This window comes from Elgaria multicarinata, chromosome 8 (genome assembly GCF_023053635.1).
Source record: "Elgaria multicarinata webbii isolate HBS135686 ecotype San Diego chromosome 8, rElgMul1.1.pri, whole genome shotgun sequence".
In the NCBI taxonomy this organism is placed as follows: domain Eukaryota; kingdom Metazoa; phylum Chordata; class Lepidosauria; order Squamata; family Anguidae; genus Elgaria; species Elgaria multicarinata.
In genome coordinates this window covers 71,892,486-71,909,856 of record NC_086178.1, presented here as the reverse complement: position 1 = coordinate 71,909,856, position 17,371 = coordinate 71,892,486, and the positions used below count along the sequence as shown (strand labels likewise).

General features: G+C 39.8%; 1 protein-coding gene across 7 annotated transcripts in view; it reads right to left on the bottom strand.

Annotated features, from left to right (window-relative positions):
* Positions 1-14,445: 14,445 nt before the first annotated feature.
* The window catches only part of TACC2 (transforming acidic coiled-coil containing protein 2), a 157,354-nt gene continuing 154,428 nt past the window's right edge, over positions 14,446-17,371 (bottom strand). For all 7 annotated transcript variants that reach the window (XM_063132753.1, XM_063132754.1, XM_063132749.1 and 4 more), the window contains 3 exons: positions 16,929-17,035; positions 16,007-16,127; positions 14,446-14,954 (listed from right to left, as the gene is read on the bottom strand). In XM_063132753.1, the coding sequence (XP_062988823.1) occupies positions 14,889-14,954; positions 16,007-16,127; positions 16,929-17,035 (294 nt within the window). In that variant the 3' untranslated portion in view covers positions 14,446-14,888. The remainder of the gene's footprint in view (positions 14,955-16,006; positions 16,128-16,928; positions 17,036-17,371) is intronic.

The following is a 17,371-nucleotide window of genomic DNA, read 5'->3' as shown; positions in this document are numbered from 1 at the left end:
CTAGAAGGAAGTATCTGCCAAGAAATGCCTTTCAGGAGCAAATGTGTATCAGAACACAGCCAGTTCCTAGTATGATGTGTACAAGAGTAAAGCCATGGAAGCTCTTTTGTTATCTGCCAAACAACCCCAAAACCAAATGGAATCATTATGCAGAGAGAACAAAAGCATGTACTGTTAAAGGTGTCAGACGGCATGTGGATAAATTCTACAATATTTAAGGCCTACACACTAACTAAAACCAGTCATACTTAAGTCCTATTGAGATCAATGGAGCTAAAGCTAGTTGCTACTAATTTGGTGCATTGATTTCAATGGGACCCATGCCAGAATAATGGGACCCATGCCAGGGACATCCAATTAAAAGTAATGCAGAATAGACAGAGAACGTCCATATTTGGATGTACATTCACATGTAGACCTGAATGCACATCCAATTTACATTTGCAAGTCCTGATCCAGAACGTTAGTGGCCCAGGGAAGCCACCTCCTTTATGTGCATACCCTTATTTAGACAGGGGCATCCAATTTTACTATTGTAAATGATCAAGGAGCCTTATATTCAATCCAATGAACAAATGCATTTTTACTGGTTTATTTGGAACAAAACAATATACCTTGGTTCCCAGGCTGAGGCTGAACTTTCAACATGGAGCAGCCAAATTCAAGGTTCCGATATACAAAGTATAGCACAATGGATGCTTTTTAGCAGATTCACATACACATGGACATCGCTTAATATTTTTTCACAGATGTGATTTATAACAAACCCAATTGCCCCTGATATGTGACCTATCTTTAAGGAAAAGAATTATCGCAGGTGATTTAAAAAATCCACTGTAATATTATTATGGAGTGTGCCTTATTACAATAAATTATTGAGCACCTTGAGGATCATTTGTCTCAAAGGCAGAAACTAAATGAATAAACCAACAGTTCAAAGAAATGTACTTGTGCTGGTATATGTTAAATCAGTAAATCCATTTTGCACTTTTGCCATACAATTCCACAGCGTACCATCCGGCCACCCATTATTATTTTTTAAACCACACATATTTGAAACCACACAAAATCCATATGAAGATTATGGGCGAAATAATCTGGAGATTTGGATTTAGATGACCAGGAGTCATAGAGCTGAGTGTCAATATGTGAGTCAGGAAATTGATGGCAATTGTGTCAGATGAGGCTGCAGCAGTGCAGGCTGAACACATGCCTGGACCCAGCAACGGGCTGGATGAGAACTAATAAATTGAAGCTGAATCTTGAAAAGTCAGAGGTGCTGTAGATTTTTGGATGGGGTTGCACTCACCTGAAAGATCAGGTTTGAGCTTGGGGATATTTCTTCCTGGATTCTGCTCTGTCACTAGAGGCCCAAGTGGCCTCTGTGGGACCCCATGTATTCATGGGATGCTTCAACCACTCATGAACAGTGAAGTTTGGGCCCCAGAAATCCATCCTCTGGTAACCTTCTAGGTGGATTATTCCATTGCCTTTGTTTAGAAACTCCAATTAATACAGAACACAGCAGCCAGAATTCTGACTGGATGTTCTGTCCTTCTGACCTTAAGCCGACAGGACATGATAGAGCATAAGGCAAGTTGGAGTTGCAGAACCTCAGAGAACTCCAAGTGAGCAATATGCTCCAAAAAGATCTGGGAATGAATGTAAGCTTGGGGGATCCTCCAGGGCCAAATCACTCTTTCCCAGGTTCTGCCCCTTCTCCGAGGAGCAGAAGGCCATAAAGAAGTAATCCTATGGTCTGTTGCAGGGGTGAGCAACACGCAGCCCTCCAGATGTTTTGGCCTACAACTACCATCAGCCCTAGCCAGCATAGCTAATGGTGAGGGATGATGGGAATGTTAGGCCAAAAGGTAGGCCTTTTAATAACATGCTCGGTTTTAATAATGTATTAGTTTTATGTTTTAATCAATTATATGTATTTTATGGTGTTTTGTATTTGTCTTGTACCCTGCCTTGATCCATAGGGAGAAGTGCGTAAGAAATAAATACTATATTATTATGATTATTATGATCTGGAGGGACATGCCCACTCCTGGTCTGGAGAATAGCATACCTCCTTCTCTCTGTTCATTTCATCCAACTATGGGATATGTGTAGGTTCACTGCTGTGGAAGTTATACTCCAAAACAGTTATACTCCAACCTGGAGGGCACCAGGTTGGGGAAGGCTAGTCTAGAGTTTGAAAACAAAGGGTGGTAAATACCTTTCTAAGGGCACCAAAAATCAACACCTGAAGGTATTGTTCAAGTGATTGTCCTCTCTTTAAAAGGGTGAACCATGAGGAAAATGCTTGAAATTGGCTAGCATGTGCTAGCATAACCTACTGTGGGCTGTCATGTCGTGTGAACAACCCCCAAGTTGATCTGGTGGTTCCTGGGCTACATTAGGGGCCCTAGCTGTTTTCATCTGGCCTTCTCAAATGCAAACCCAGGCAGTGTTGTTTCCCCAGGATATGCTTGGGAAATGGTACTAGCAGACCCAAAAGCTGCACACAAAGTTGGAACATAGGAACTGCCTTATGCTGAGTCAGACCATTCGTCTATTAGCCCAGCATCAACATTGACTGGCACTGGCTCACCACAGTTTCAGGCAGGAGTTTTTCCTGCCCTTCTTGGAAATACTGGGGCTTGAACCTGTGACCTTCTGCATGCAAAGTGTGGGGCTCTAGCAACTATGGCACTTTCTGAGGTTCTATTTTTCAGCTAGAAAGTTCTCCTTTTGAATTCACCCTCAGCATTCAGCCTTCTGTGAACAGACAACCCAGTAGCCTCTGCATGACAATGCTGGCTCATAAAAAGTAAAGAAGCCTCTGTACCACTTCTACCTCTACTTTCTCAGTGCTGGAATGGAGAGATACTCCAAGTGCTCTGTGATGACTCAAAGGCCCCCGCAGCATGACTTTGATGAGCACTGGAAGGGCTGAAATGCTGCAAAGGCAGCTGTAGGGCCTTGTGTACAGCTATAGGCCCTGGCATACTTTCCCCATACTTTTGGCACCCTACACCTGTCAACACCCCCCACCCCCCCCACACACAAATATTTTTGAAAACATGAGCCTTTGCGTGGTTGTGCCAGCTTTTTCTATCCAGCTGGCTGCTGCTACAAGCCAGGAAGGAACCCCTGGTCTGGCAGTGTCAGTTTTATTGTGCTGTGTGAAGCCTCCCCCCCACTAGTATAAGAAAAACACACACACACACGTTTTTTCCTATATAACATTGCTAGGATCCGTCCGTTCTTATCTGAATCTTCTGCTAAGACCTTTGTCCATGCATTGGTTATCTCCCGTTTGGACTTTTGTAATCTTCTGTATTGATGGTGCTATATAAATAAATAAATAATAATAATAATAATTCTTTTGACTGGTCTTCCTTATGCTCATCTCTCCTCTTTGGTCTCTCTTCACCATTCTGCAGCCAAGATTATTTTCTTGGCTCGTTGTTTAGTTTCTCCTTTGATGAAATCTCTTCATTGGCTTCCGATTCCATATAGAATTTAGTATAAGCTTCTTTTGCTGACATTCAAAGCGTGTCATGGTCTTGCACCTTCTTATCTTTCCTCTCTCATTTCACTCTACCATCCCCCTCGTACCCTCCGTTCTTCAAATGTTATGTTGCTCTCCTGCCCAAGAGCTTCTATCTCTCTTGCCTGGCTTCGCCCATTCTCTCTGGTTGCCCCGTTTGCTTGGAATGCTCTTCCAGAGCAACTATGTACCATGAGTTCCATTGTAGATTTTAAAACGCATTTGAAAACTCATTTGTTTTCAATAGCTTTTGGTATTTTAGCTTGATTTACTGTTCTTATTACTATGATTTTTCTCTTATTTCTGCTTTGTGAACCCCTTTCCCCCCTTCATATGTTTTAATGTGATTTTAGATTGTAAGCCTCTAGGCAGGGTATCGCTGTTTTATTTGTATATTTTGTACAGCACCAAGTACATCGTTGGTGCTATATAAATAAATAAATAAATAAATAATAATAATAATATGGGTTTTTTCCTGGAGGGCTCACTCTTCTAAAACCTGGGGTTCTTGTTTTAAAAATAAATTAAAATTTATTTCACCATTCTCTCTATATAATCTATTTTAGATATGGAATGGTATATAAATATTATAAATAAATAAATGGCAGGACCTTTCTGGATCAGGCAGCCAATTGGATCCAATTCTGATCCTTGGCCCAAAGGGATGGGTCGAAGGATGCTGGTGAGGGTGCCCAGCTCCCATAGCTCCCATCAGTGTTGCTGCCTCTACTTCTTCAGTCAAGGGGGAGGAAGCAGAGGCAGCATAAGCAGCAGACTGGATGGACATGAGAGAAAATTCTGTCTGGCCTATTCTGTTTCACTTAAGCAGCAAAGCCACTTAAGTGAATTTAATATTAGATTCCGTCTCTGCCGGGGATGTGTGTGTGGAGTGTGTGTGTGGGGGGGATCTAAAACCTTCTGAATGAATTTGACACTATAATTGATCTCTGCTTAGGAGTGGGGAGACCATTTAAAATCTATCGGAATGAAGTTAATATTATATTGCATCTGTGCCTGGGGTGGTAATACTCTGGCAACCCTTTGGCTCTACCCTCTGCCCCAGCAACCACAGTGGCGGCCAGCCACCACTGGCTACTGTCCTCCTAGCAGACACACCGGTGGTAGGGTCTTCTTCCTCATTCCTTCTAGTTGGTGGAATGGCTTTTCTTTTTTTAAAAAAAATCCTTTGGTTGATTTTTAATGAATGTTTATTCATCCCATTAGAGTGAATACAGAGGCCTGCTTCAACCATAGTGCGACACATGCTCAATAGCATCACTCTCCCCATCCCTTCTGCCTCAGATAGATGTATGCTGAAAATAAAATGGTTGCCTGGCTCCTAGCAGTCATTTCCTTAGTTGAATCATTCCTTATGATTGTTGGGTTTTGCTTTAACCACTACGCAGCCTGGTTTCAGATCCTGTCACAAGGAAGCTATGGAATTGAATGGGACTGAAACTTTAGTTCATAAGCAGCCTCAGCCTGGTTCTTGCCTCCCTTTTGAGAGAAGAAGAGTTCTCTTTTCTCTTTCGGAACATGTTTTCCTTTGGCTTTTTTGAGAGCATTTTGGGCTATCTTTTCCCAAGGCCAGTTTGCTTTTTTGCTCACTGGTGAAGCAGGGTGCAGAACTCAGCAGAGATCCCTTTCAGCCTTCCTCTGGATCCACGATCACCTGGTCTTCAGATCTCTCCTTGGAATAGGTAGCTATACATTCCTTTTAATCCCCCTGCCCCCCCCCCCCCTTACACACACAGTGCTCCTTTTCCTTTTTCTAAGTGTTTGGTCCATACTGCTATAAAGTTAAAAGCTTCACTCACTTCATTTAATTAGTTTGGGACGGTGTACGTTTTTAAGTACAATTTTGAAACTTTTCAAAGTTCTTCTGGGCCTACAACATTGGTTTCGGCCTAGTCACATTGTTGTTCTCATAAGCTTTAGAAACCGTTAAACTGTAATGTATTTTGCATAGTGTACACATGTATTTTCTTTCTAATCACTGCAGTCTAGAGTGGTTCTTGATGTGTTTTTGGAGGCAGGCAAAACCCTTTTTGTTCCGGCAGGCCTTTGGCAAATAATCTGGACCTCTGTCTATACCTTGGACTTTTAAATAGTTATATATTTTAAAAGTTTTAAACACTTTAATATTAAAATGTTTTAATTGTTTTTTAATATTTGTATATTTCTATTTATAGGCTTTAGCTGTATATGTTTTCATTTTGTAAGGCCGCCTTGAGGCCCAGCATTGGGCAAAAGGCAAGAAATAACAACAACAACAACAAACTACTAATAATATAACAACAATAATGTTTCACATTTCACTTCTGTATTTGATGTTCTTTTGTATTTACTTTTCTTTATAAACCATTCATATCTTAAGACTTTTTGTGTGGCATGTTTTCATTAGTTTAACAAGTTAAAAGGGATATTCGCTGTTTTCCTGCTTATGTTATAAAATCTATTGTCAACTTCAAGGGTAACAGAGTTGGGGGGAAATCCTCAACCTCTTCACGATCAGAGGCACTGAGTTAGGGACCCCTAGAGATAATTTAGACTGACCCCAACCACATAACACTGTTCCCCCATCTGAAGAGGTCTGGATCACAGACTATTAGAGACAAACAAAGTAGCAGACCATAATAACAGTTCTCATGTGGCCATTTGTTTATGAGTACGGTGCTCCTGCGGGCTTCGAAACGGAGGGACTCACAGGCCATAAAATTGCCTGGCTGCCAGAAATCCGGCCTCAACACTCCTGGACTGTCCATGTTCTGCAGCATCTGCTCTCACATGAACTTGATGGAATCCCATCCTCCACCCCTGAGTTCAATTTACTGGCCTCCCCTGGCTGGGCCTTGCAGGAAACTATAGGGACAGACAGAGCAGGCATTCATAGCACACACAGAGACCTCTCCCTTTGGGATGTTTCCTTTTGCACGGGAAAGGGTTTTGAACCTGGGGATAACATTCTGAATTTTGAATGGGGGTGACATTATTGTTGGAAGGTTTAGTCAAGGAGATTGGCCAGCAATGCCATCTCCAGGTTTTTGAGGACCCTTGGGCAAGTTATCTTCAATGGGGGCCCTCCTTTGGTAAATCTAACTTCTCTCTGCCTTCGTCACCTGTTGCTATTGCCTCTCATCTTCTTTCTCACTGTCGCTACCGTTTGCTTGCTTGACAGGCTGAGAGCCAGTGTGCAAGTAGGCAGGACATCTACTGCTGCTCCTTCTCTCCACCACTATTGTCTGTGCCAGAGAGAGAGGCAGCTGAACAAGCACATTGCAGTGGTGAAGAACAGGAGGAACTCCAGGGGGATTCTTGTTAGTGGGCTGTGCTGGGGTGTCAGCATAGAGCAGGTGCCCAACCATGCTTACCCTTGACACCAGCCTTGTTGGCCAGGGAATACTTGGATACCAGTTCAAAGAAGCCATAATATGATTAGTATTTCTAGTTCAGAAACAGCAATGTTGTATTATCATATACTGAACACATTTATTTCCCTCTTAACATATACACATACATATAATTTTAATGACTTCAATACAGAGTTGTCTTTATAGAACTTTGCCAAAGGTAAATATGGTGGCTAAAAGCATAGTACAATATAATAATAATGTCAAAAGGAGCCAACAAATATCAGCATGAATGATAAATACCTATGAGCTAAACATATACGTAATGTATTCAATCAGAGCTCTGATCTTGTGCACTGATAACAAGAGAACTTGTGTGTGCCACTGTGTGCAATGATCACAACTCAGCTGAATAAGTTTTACCAGCACTGTCAAGACCAGGACCAACACATGGCTGACACCTTAATTGTAGACTGGTCAGGCATGTATGGACACAGCAGTTTGACCAATATTATGCAGGACCAATAATATAGTCAGGTGAACTTTGTCATCATTTTGAATCAGGCACGCTAAGGGATTTTATTAAGTCTTCAAGTTCCTTGATGTTTTAGATGCATGAACATTTACAAATAATTATTTGTTGGAACTGTAGTTCCATATGTCTACCGAGTTCCATTGGAATAAAGGCCAGAATTGAGTCAAGATGTGTGCCAGCAATATCTATATTCAACACTAAAGGCATCAAGTTGACGAGTTCCGAAGGACTGAGCACCTGCTGCTTCCTGACATGTCAATAGCACCTGTAGGTACTAACAATAAAATAGACAACAGTTTGTGAAACCCATATTGGCCATTAAAGCATAACTGAGGCTACAATCCTATGCATACGTACACGAGAATTAGTCTCACTGATATGAATGGGACTTACTTCAGAGATTGTGTTACAAGCAGTAGTGTCAAAACAGATCATGCTGTAAGCATTACTGTCAAAATATTTCAAGGCCAATTCTGTTGTCAAATATAAATGCTCTCATTAATTCCACAGTGGGTTGAATCAAGCTCATGGTTCTTCTCACACACTCTTTCATGCGCAGTATCACTGAAGTTTAAGGTAAATAGCTCTGTACTATAAAAATATTTCAGTAGCTCTTCAATTGGGAAAATATCTTAGTATAATTTGGTGAACTAAAACATACACATGCATATGTGTTATTGGTTTCAATGAAATGTTTGATGAGGAGTGAAGGCCTGAAGGCGTTTGACTTCTGAGTTTGATTCTTGATTTCAGGGTTAATTCACACATTCTATTTTTAAACACAAATTAACCAGTTTGTTGGGGGTGGGGGAAGCACCTATTAACTTTCTGACACACATTTTCCAGAGGCAAAGACAATACTTGCACCCTTTTGAATGCTGTAAAGGACACGTGGTTTTTCTGATCTGGATATTAATATTGACAAAAGTAATTTGTGAAGTGGCTCTCAAACTAGACTTTGATTGAAATCATCTGATCTATTTTGCCATGGTGTCTTTACTGCGGGAACTTAAACTAATGCATACGAAACAATACATACAAGATCAATAATTAACTTCTGCACAAATTTAAACCATTTGGAAGATGAGGCTGAAAATGATTGTACCATAAGGTATCTATCAGTTCCTGTCTTCACCTGCAAACATATTTATTACACAGGAAAATTGATGAACAGAACGGCTAGCTAAACTGTATTTGACTAGGACATTGAGACTAATTCTCCTACCCAAATAAAGCTACTGGTAGGCAATTTTAAGAGGGTTGTTAGCAATCCTATGTCTACTTAGAAATAAGTCCCATTGAGTTCAATAAGGTTTATACTCAGGTGAGTATAGGATTGCAGCCTAAGAAGCCTACAGATCAGAAACAGTGTCATTGGTTAAACTTGCTTTGGAGTTTCAAACCTAGGGATCATCCTAGAAAAACCTTGTACTTCTTTTCTCAGTTATGCTTTTACTGAAATCCACCCAATGCCACAAAGTCATTCTGAAGTCCTGAATTACCAACATTCAGTGTGTTTGAAAACATGTAGAGTAACACCAAAGCTACATGGTATTGTTCGAAGGTGTATAATAATAATTTAACTCTAATGTATCTTTTGGATCACTGGATTGTTTCTTTCCCTTCGAATAAGCCATTTCTGTTAACAAGGTTCCTTGTAAAGCAGTGTTAGGCTATATTGACCTTCCCCAACCTGTTGCCCTCCATGGCCGTGCTGGCTGGGGATTAAAGGAATTGTAGTCCAACACATCTGGAGGGCACCAGACTGGAAATGTGAGAAACTATTCTGGCCACAACCATAAAATGGCAGCCATGGGGACGGGCCCATTGCTAGTTGCAAAGGAGAAGTAACCTGGCCAGAGACATTCATGGGAAATTAACATGACAGCAGCTAGAGGCTCTCACTTTGCTTTGAAGCAATCCCAGCTGCCAGTAAGGAAATAGGAACATATTTTCAAAATAAAACCTCTGAGGAGTAGAGTGCCTCAATGGACATAGCTACAAGGGAGGTGTCTGGGGGGAAGATGGTGTCCAGGCACACTACATTGCTTACCCTGGGTTACATTGTTACATAATCAAATTTCAAATGATTTCACTTAGTAATATTTTCACAGAGGGTCCTTATAAGAGTTAAACTGTAAAGTTTTTCATACCGTGCCATAAAAGCTGCTGTCGGCAGCTATGAGTTCATTTGCTGGATTAATTGCAGAATAAAAGCCCTGTTTGTAAGAAACGCATATGAATAAGTCAATACATGACTGTCTGCCCCCACCCCAGACACTCTGCATGCTGGTTTGTTGAGGCATATAGGACGAATAGCTGCAGTGAGAAAGCCCTCACAGGTACCGCTATATGCACAAAGGCATCCACGCCATCTGGAAATCTTGATTGTGCAGGGTTCTAGATCATATGGATTCCTTCACGGCAGATGTCCATGCTGTACTCACAGACATCAGGGATGGGGCAAGAGAACATGAGCAACATCAAGGGTGAGACTAGTTGATGAAGCCCTGGTTCTGCTCTTGTGTTCATTTGACACATGAGCTTTTTATGTTTAAATGAATAGGGCTTAACCCTCTTAACTTAAACAAGTGTTTCTTCCTGTGAACATCAATGGTTATCAACCCTGCAGGTTTCTGAGGATCAACAGAACAAAGTCATTTGCTAATAATACAAATCCTTCTGTAGCATTTTCTTTACATAGAAGCATAAACTAACTCAATTTCAATGAGTACGTCTACTTCCCTCCCCACTGTCTCATACCAACATCCTCAACTTCCCTTGATTTTGAGGATATAATGCAGCTTTCACCAATCTGGTGCCTTCCAGATATTCTGGACTTCAACATCCAGGCTTCCTGACTATTGGCCATGCTGGCTGTGCCTGACAGGAATTAGAAGTCAAAAACATTAGGAGGGCACTAGGTTGGGGAAGGCTGATATAATGTATTGTGTTCACAGGAGTGTTTCGTCTGCCACCATCCCCCCCTCCCCCAAATTCAAGTACAGTCTTTAGCTGAGGTTTAACAAATTCATTTCTATCCTTCTTCCCATGTAAAATTTCACCCCAGGTTAAAAAGCAGGTGCCATAGGACTGTGGACAAAAGGAGGGAGACGTAGCCGGTAGAGAGAGTGTTTGTCGAACCCAGGCCTTTGGCATTGCAGTTATTTGAGTAACAGCAGTGAACGCTCACTCCAGGTGCTCGTGAACCTTCCCTCCGTGCCCGCTCACAGAATGACTTATACGAACAGGACTTCATAATGCCACCTAGAATAGATGCAGAGAAAATCCGAAACATATTATGTCATTCATGCTTATCGGCTTCTTTATCTTATTAGATTGGGACATCTAGGCTTGCTTCCTCAAACTGCTTACCTATGGCAAAGACATGGCCATTCTAAAAAATAATTGATATTGACTTGGCTTCATGAAGACATTGTTCTCTTCCTCTTGTATTTTGTTTATTGTAAATTAACTACTAATTCTTAGCTACTTATCCACATGCCTAGTGCAAATATATTTTCTCTTTACTTAGATTCCACCTATGGGGGAAAAAATCCTGTAGACTTTATATACTATACTACATTTAGCATTTGGCTGATTCTTGTAGAAAAATCACTCCAACTTGTAAGTGGACTTTTCAGGACGTGACATTTATCCGCAATTTGTTGAGAACACAATAGTGTTTTTTCCTAAATAAGGGAAGAGAATGGAAGCCATACAACATGTCCAGAATTTTAAAGCACCTGGATTAAAGTTGCCCCCAAAACTGGAGAATAATTTGTTTCGAGTGACTATTTTATTTATTTATCTATTCATTTATACATTTGTATCCCACCCTATATCACAAGGATCTCAGGGTGGTGTACAGATAAAAACATACAAACAATATAAAACAATAAATGTACACAGCTAAAAACAAATTATGTATGACAGCCTGTGCTAAAGGGAATGCAAATGTAATCTATTAACAATGCTTAAGATAAAATGTGGAATGAATTCTGCACAAGGGTGCATGTTTAGATAGAAAAAAGTCCTACAACTCCCAGCATGCTCCAGCCAGCATAGGGCATTTTGTAGCTGTAAAACTTTTTTCTGTCAAACATGCTTAAAATTGTGCCCTAAATTGGGTTTTCTCCCTTGTCACTGTCTTGGTAAGGAGGCTTCTGCTGCTTGAAATGAACCAGCTTGGTATTTCGGACTTGCCACCATTATATAACCACTTACTTGACTGTCCTCTTATGATTGCGCAGGCATCAGAGTGTCCAGGACATTGCTCTGTTCCTTGTCTGTTACATTCTTCATCGTTTGTACCTACACATGTATAGCATTGCAGTGCTTCACCTGTCATTAGTTAAAAAATAGTTGAAGATCTGATTTGCAAAGAATGACTAAAAATCAACAATGACTTCATTCTTATGAGGAGGGCAATTTTAATTACATTGCACGAAGACTTTGCCAAAGGATCGTGAAAAATCCAATGATAAATTTTATCCGGTTTTGATGATATAAAAGAATACCGATGTGGGAAAGCAGATCCAGTCCAAAACCACAGCCACTTAGTTTAGATTTACTCTGCATGTAAGAGAACTAGTAATGATCTTGACATATTTCCATTTTGTCTCCCAATTAAAATGAGATCTTGCAGGATATCCTGAAAGGTTAAAACATAGGTTTTTCTTTTCTTTTCTTTATTACAATGTTGTCAGCTAGGAAGAAAGAAAACACCCATTCCTAATCCTGTAAATTTTTGATTTCAGCAAGATGCTGAGCCTTTCTGCCACCCATGTTTGTAGATCTGAATTCTGAATATGAAAAAAGTAGTCACCATCTATGGAGACAAATGTGCAAATTGTGCAGGTTTCAAGCTTCATCCAGAGGATTGTGGGTGGTTGATGGTTTTGGCTGCTGTTAAGCAATAGGAACATTGTTCGAAAAAGTTAATTTTAATATGCATTTAAACATAATTTAAGAAATCCCGCTACGGCTATATGAATCCCAAAGATGTAGCAGAAGGCCCCCATGGAATGTACATTAAAGAACTGACCAATACTGCAAATAATCTCAAACTATGCTAAAACTAATAGTGTGAATCCCTATCAGACATTTTTTTTGGTAGTTCATGAAACTGAAGGAATAATACAAACCTGGAAATATTAAATGCTCAATATGCAAAGTATGCTAAAAGCAAAGAAAAAGAATGGAGCAAACTGACTTACTTTGGATGGTGAAAAGAACGCCGAGAAGGACCAAGCTGGTGAATGGCTTCATCATGAAGAGCCAAGAAATGTATCATTAGAGAAAGCAACTGTTTGTCATTAAAGCTCTAATGCTTATTCAGCATAGTTAATCCTCTATAGAGGATGATGCAGAGGATAAGGAGGTGTGTGGAATGCTACTTATCTAGCTTTTTCTGGCTATCCTTCCAGCCAGATGTACTACTCCATCTCTATACCCTTCTCAAGAAATACTTTTAATAATCTTTTAGAAGAAAATGTTTTATGTCTCAATAGATAAATAAATACATTAGTTAACAGTAACCATTTGACATCAAAGGCCATTTTATGGGAGTACATTTTATGGGAGTACAGACAGACTCAAGTATTTCAGATTAAGCACATGGGCCTTAATCAAGGTGCTATGTGCTCAAACCTCATTTCAGCAGGATCTCCCCACATACATTCAGTCAGATACTTAGTTTTTTTTTTTTTAAAAAAAACTTGCTAAATGAGAAAAGAAAAAGTAGCTCCACTGTTAAAAGAAGCTGAAGGGTTCAACGTCAAATTTCTTTGTCTCATGAAGAATTACTTTAGCTTTCCTTTCTCTGCATTCCATAGTTACTAAGAGTGGGCAGGCTAGGCATAATTTATTTATTGATTTATGCCCCATCTTTCCACCAAGAAAATGTCATTCAAGGCAACTAACAATAATAAAAAGCAAAGTTTAAAATAAAAACTTGGTTAAAACAGATACATTAAAAACACATTTTTAAAGAGTATTTCTAACATCTAAGTTTGAAGTACTATGCATTTACAACAAAAACACAGCTATTAAAGAGGAAAACTATTTCACATGCCTTTCATGCATCCTGTTGGGTGCTATAGTACAGAGCAAGGAGCAAGAGAAGCAATCAAATCACCTGTCCATTCAGACTGGGACAGCACTATTCATAATCATCCGTATAAGCCAGGGATGAACGCATATTGTCGGGACTGCAAATCCCATCATTCCTCATCATTAGTTATGTTGGCTAGGGCTGACGGAAGTTGCAGTCCAACACCATCTTGAGGGCCAGAATTTGCCCACCCTTCCTATAAGCTGTTTGAAGCTGAAGAGATTGATGCATCCCTCATCAGAACTGGAGTATTGCAACAGTATTTTCTGATCATCAAAATTAAAGTCGTCTAGCTGTATTTGAGAGCTACTTTGAGAAACAAAGCCCTTGTGCGTAGTGGCAAAAGTTTTGAACTTGGACATGGAAAACCCAGGTTTCAAAGCCCACTCATCCATGAAACTCAGCTCCACATAATTACCCACAGGAACTGTAGGAGAGTGTAGTGACCTTACAGAAATAGCAGCCTCACTTGTGAGAATAGGAAATTAGAGTGTGGTGGAATAGTAGTGACATCAAATATACCTAAATGATAACTGTCACAATTATAAAGATGGTTGTAAAAATGCCCCTACAGATCTCTAGAATAACAAGTTAAGACAAGACAAACTTTAGTAGTCATTATATCAATGATTAATTGGCAAAGCACAGAAGATGCAGGGCTAGCAATACATTTACTACTTAGTGGCCAGAGACTGGTGCTGCTCCTTTTTGGAACAAAATTCCATCTCTTGAAATTATGATGGGCTTTGATGACACATACCTGGCCTTAATCAGGTGGCATCACTCCAACACAGGTTTAGAATTTAATGTAAAGCATTCACAAAAGTAGCAAAATGAAGCAGTACTTATTTCTGAGCTGGAAGGAGTCATTTATTTTCAATAAAGAATTGAAGATGCAAACACATTAATTTTTAAAGTTTTCATTTTATTTTACAAATCAGCAAATGCAGATCAAATTTACACTCCTTAAGGCAAGAGTCCCCATGCAAGTAATACACATTTATATTAAATCCAAAAAAAGACATCCAACATGGGAACTCATGTACAAAGGGAAGGCTAGGATGAGCAACTGTAATTTATTAAAGAACTTGACAAATCTCCCTGATACAGGAACTTTTGAGATCAACTTGCTATGAATTATACTAGGAAAAAAATTGCAAACAATAGCAAGGAATTCTGATAGTCTTCTTAGTACTGCATACAATCAAATCAACATTATCAAGAAAGAAAAATACAGTAGTGCATACAAAAAAGTGAAAATAGATCCTGTTCACATCGAAGTGTGGACGTCAGTGTGCCAATGGTCATATTGCACTCAAGGTTAAAATCCAGGATTTTGGTTAAAAGTTAGCTTTTCCCCATTTTGGCAATTAGTTCATCACAAATCTTTGTCAATTCTTCTATTTCTTTATTCTAAAAAAGAATACATGGCAAAGAAGGTAAAGATTTGTTGGTACAAATCTGTGCTTACATTTTTAGTAGATATCATTTTAGGTGATAAAACAAGGAGTTAAAAAAAAGAGTAACAGCTTGAGTTACTGATAGCATCGAAGGCATAGTTCCATCTGCTTGTAATGGTGTTGGGACCCAACCTTAGTTCCAAAACTGAAGCAGTAGCAGCTATAAATGGTATCAATATGACTCTTCAGCCCTCCAAGGGATTTTATGTTGATCTAAGAGGTGTGGGTCCACACAGCTTTTATCAGTTTTTATACAAAGGAAGAACATCACAAGTTTCTAACCAATGATTAACTTTGCTCATCTCTGTCTCTAGAAAATAAGATCCATGTAGAGTAGCTATTTTGATAAAGTTATATACTATGGGTTGGATCCTGACTTAGTCATGGAACATGAAAGCAATGGGACATAAAAGTTTATTTCAATGGGTATGACTAAGCTTGGATCCAACCCTGTCTATGTTATCCAGCTACCATGACGACTGTGTAGAACAGCTACCACAGAAAAGCTATTACAGTCAACTTCCACATGGTATTCATAATACTCACACCATGTTTCATAGGAAACCAAGACATGGTAATTCTTCCAGATTCACTAAAATGGTGTTTCAGGGTGTCCTGTGTCCTATTGAATTATGCAACGCAGGCAATTCATGGTACATTTGACAGTTCACAGAGAACTCTGATAAACTCAACACTGTGTGTCTTATGATCCAATTAACTGTAAATCTCTCTCATCCAAGTCTCACTGTTGGTTACATCATTCCACAATTTAGAATGGTCAAACCCTGACTGCACTTACAGTACTTATGCTGGAGTACTCTTGGCTGCTGAATCATAAGGTGTGACTTAACTCTACTTCAAAAATAGATATCCAGTCAAGGAATGAAACAGAATTCTCCTGTTCTGCATTGGTTTAGGCAAGTAGCTGCCAAGTCTGGCTTAGGATTCACAAAAAACAATGCTCCCTTCAACAAGCAATGTATAAATCAATTCACAGCAAGTTACCTTTTGTTCCAGTGTTCTTTCCAATGCATCCACTTTCAACTGCTCTTTACGGAGACTGGCTTGGTAAGCTGCTTGTTCTTGCTGAGACTTGCCACGGACTTGTGCAATTTCAGCATTGGCTCTGTGGAAATAAAGGTTGCTAGAGTGAATGCCAAGGAGAGCTCGTCTTGCTTTTGGTGCCTACTAATAACATAAAGACACGTGGAGGAGTTCTGATGGGACAATTTGCCTGCTTGAGAAGCATGTCCTTGAAGAAGCTGGACATGAAAAGTACAAGCTGCCAGAAGACAACATTTCACTCTCAACATCTGTAATCATGAACAAAAATATATGCTTGCATTATTGTGATTAATGACACAATCCTGATTTGAAATTCATTACAATGTAGGTATATCATGTTTCCACACTCCTACCACGTAAGTACAGGATTTGGCATTGGATGTAGAACAGAGCCTTCATGGGATCATCAGAGTTAATTTTTTAAAAAAACAGGTTTTGAGGCTGAAAAAGTAATCCTTCCAAGCGCATAGGCCAGGAATGGGGGAACATATGGTACTGCAACTCCCAGCATCCCTCATCATTGGGGATGCCAGCTAGGGCTGATGGGAGCTGCAGCCCAACAACATCTGGAGGGCCACATTTCCCCCATCATTGATGTAGCCAATGCTGGTGAGCCCTTAGATGGAGAGAAGTGGCAAGGAGGGCTGAGCAGGATACCCAGGGATTCAGTGGTCTAGGCAGCTCTTTTCCCATGACTAGAAAATAAATCATGCAGAACAGACAGATATATACAAATCAGCTTAAGAGGAAGAGTTTATACAGGTCATACAACCTGCTTTTCTGAGGAGAGCAACACAGACTAAAGAAGACTAAGGCCTTCAAGCTGAAATTCCAGGATCTGCCCCATCCACTGGTAAAATACCTGTCCAGTTTTTCCTCCGCATGAATTTTGAGTGCTTGGTATCTTTGCTCTTCTTTCTTTACTCGTGATAAATATTCTTGTGCACATTTCTTTAATACTTCTTCATTCTAATGGAAGCAAGGAGAGTTAATGGAAAAGCCATGAATGGGTTTACAGCATTTTTGTATTTCCTGATCAAATTCAGCCTGTGGTTTCAAATGACATATCGCTGTCCCAAAAGTCCAGAAAACAGATAGTTCAACTAGAAATCATTTTATGGTTAACACAACAGATTTAAGTTGCAGTGCAATCTAGGTATTCCTTCCATTTTTTTTTTAAAAAAAGCTACGTTCTGCAGAAATTACTTCAGAACTTAAACATGTACATCCATGCATTCTTCTGTGATTGCTTAGAAAACTCATTTAATGGATAAAAATACTAGTTAAGAGAGTTGTTTTGAGTAA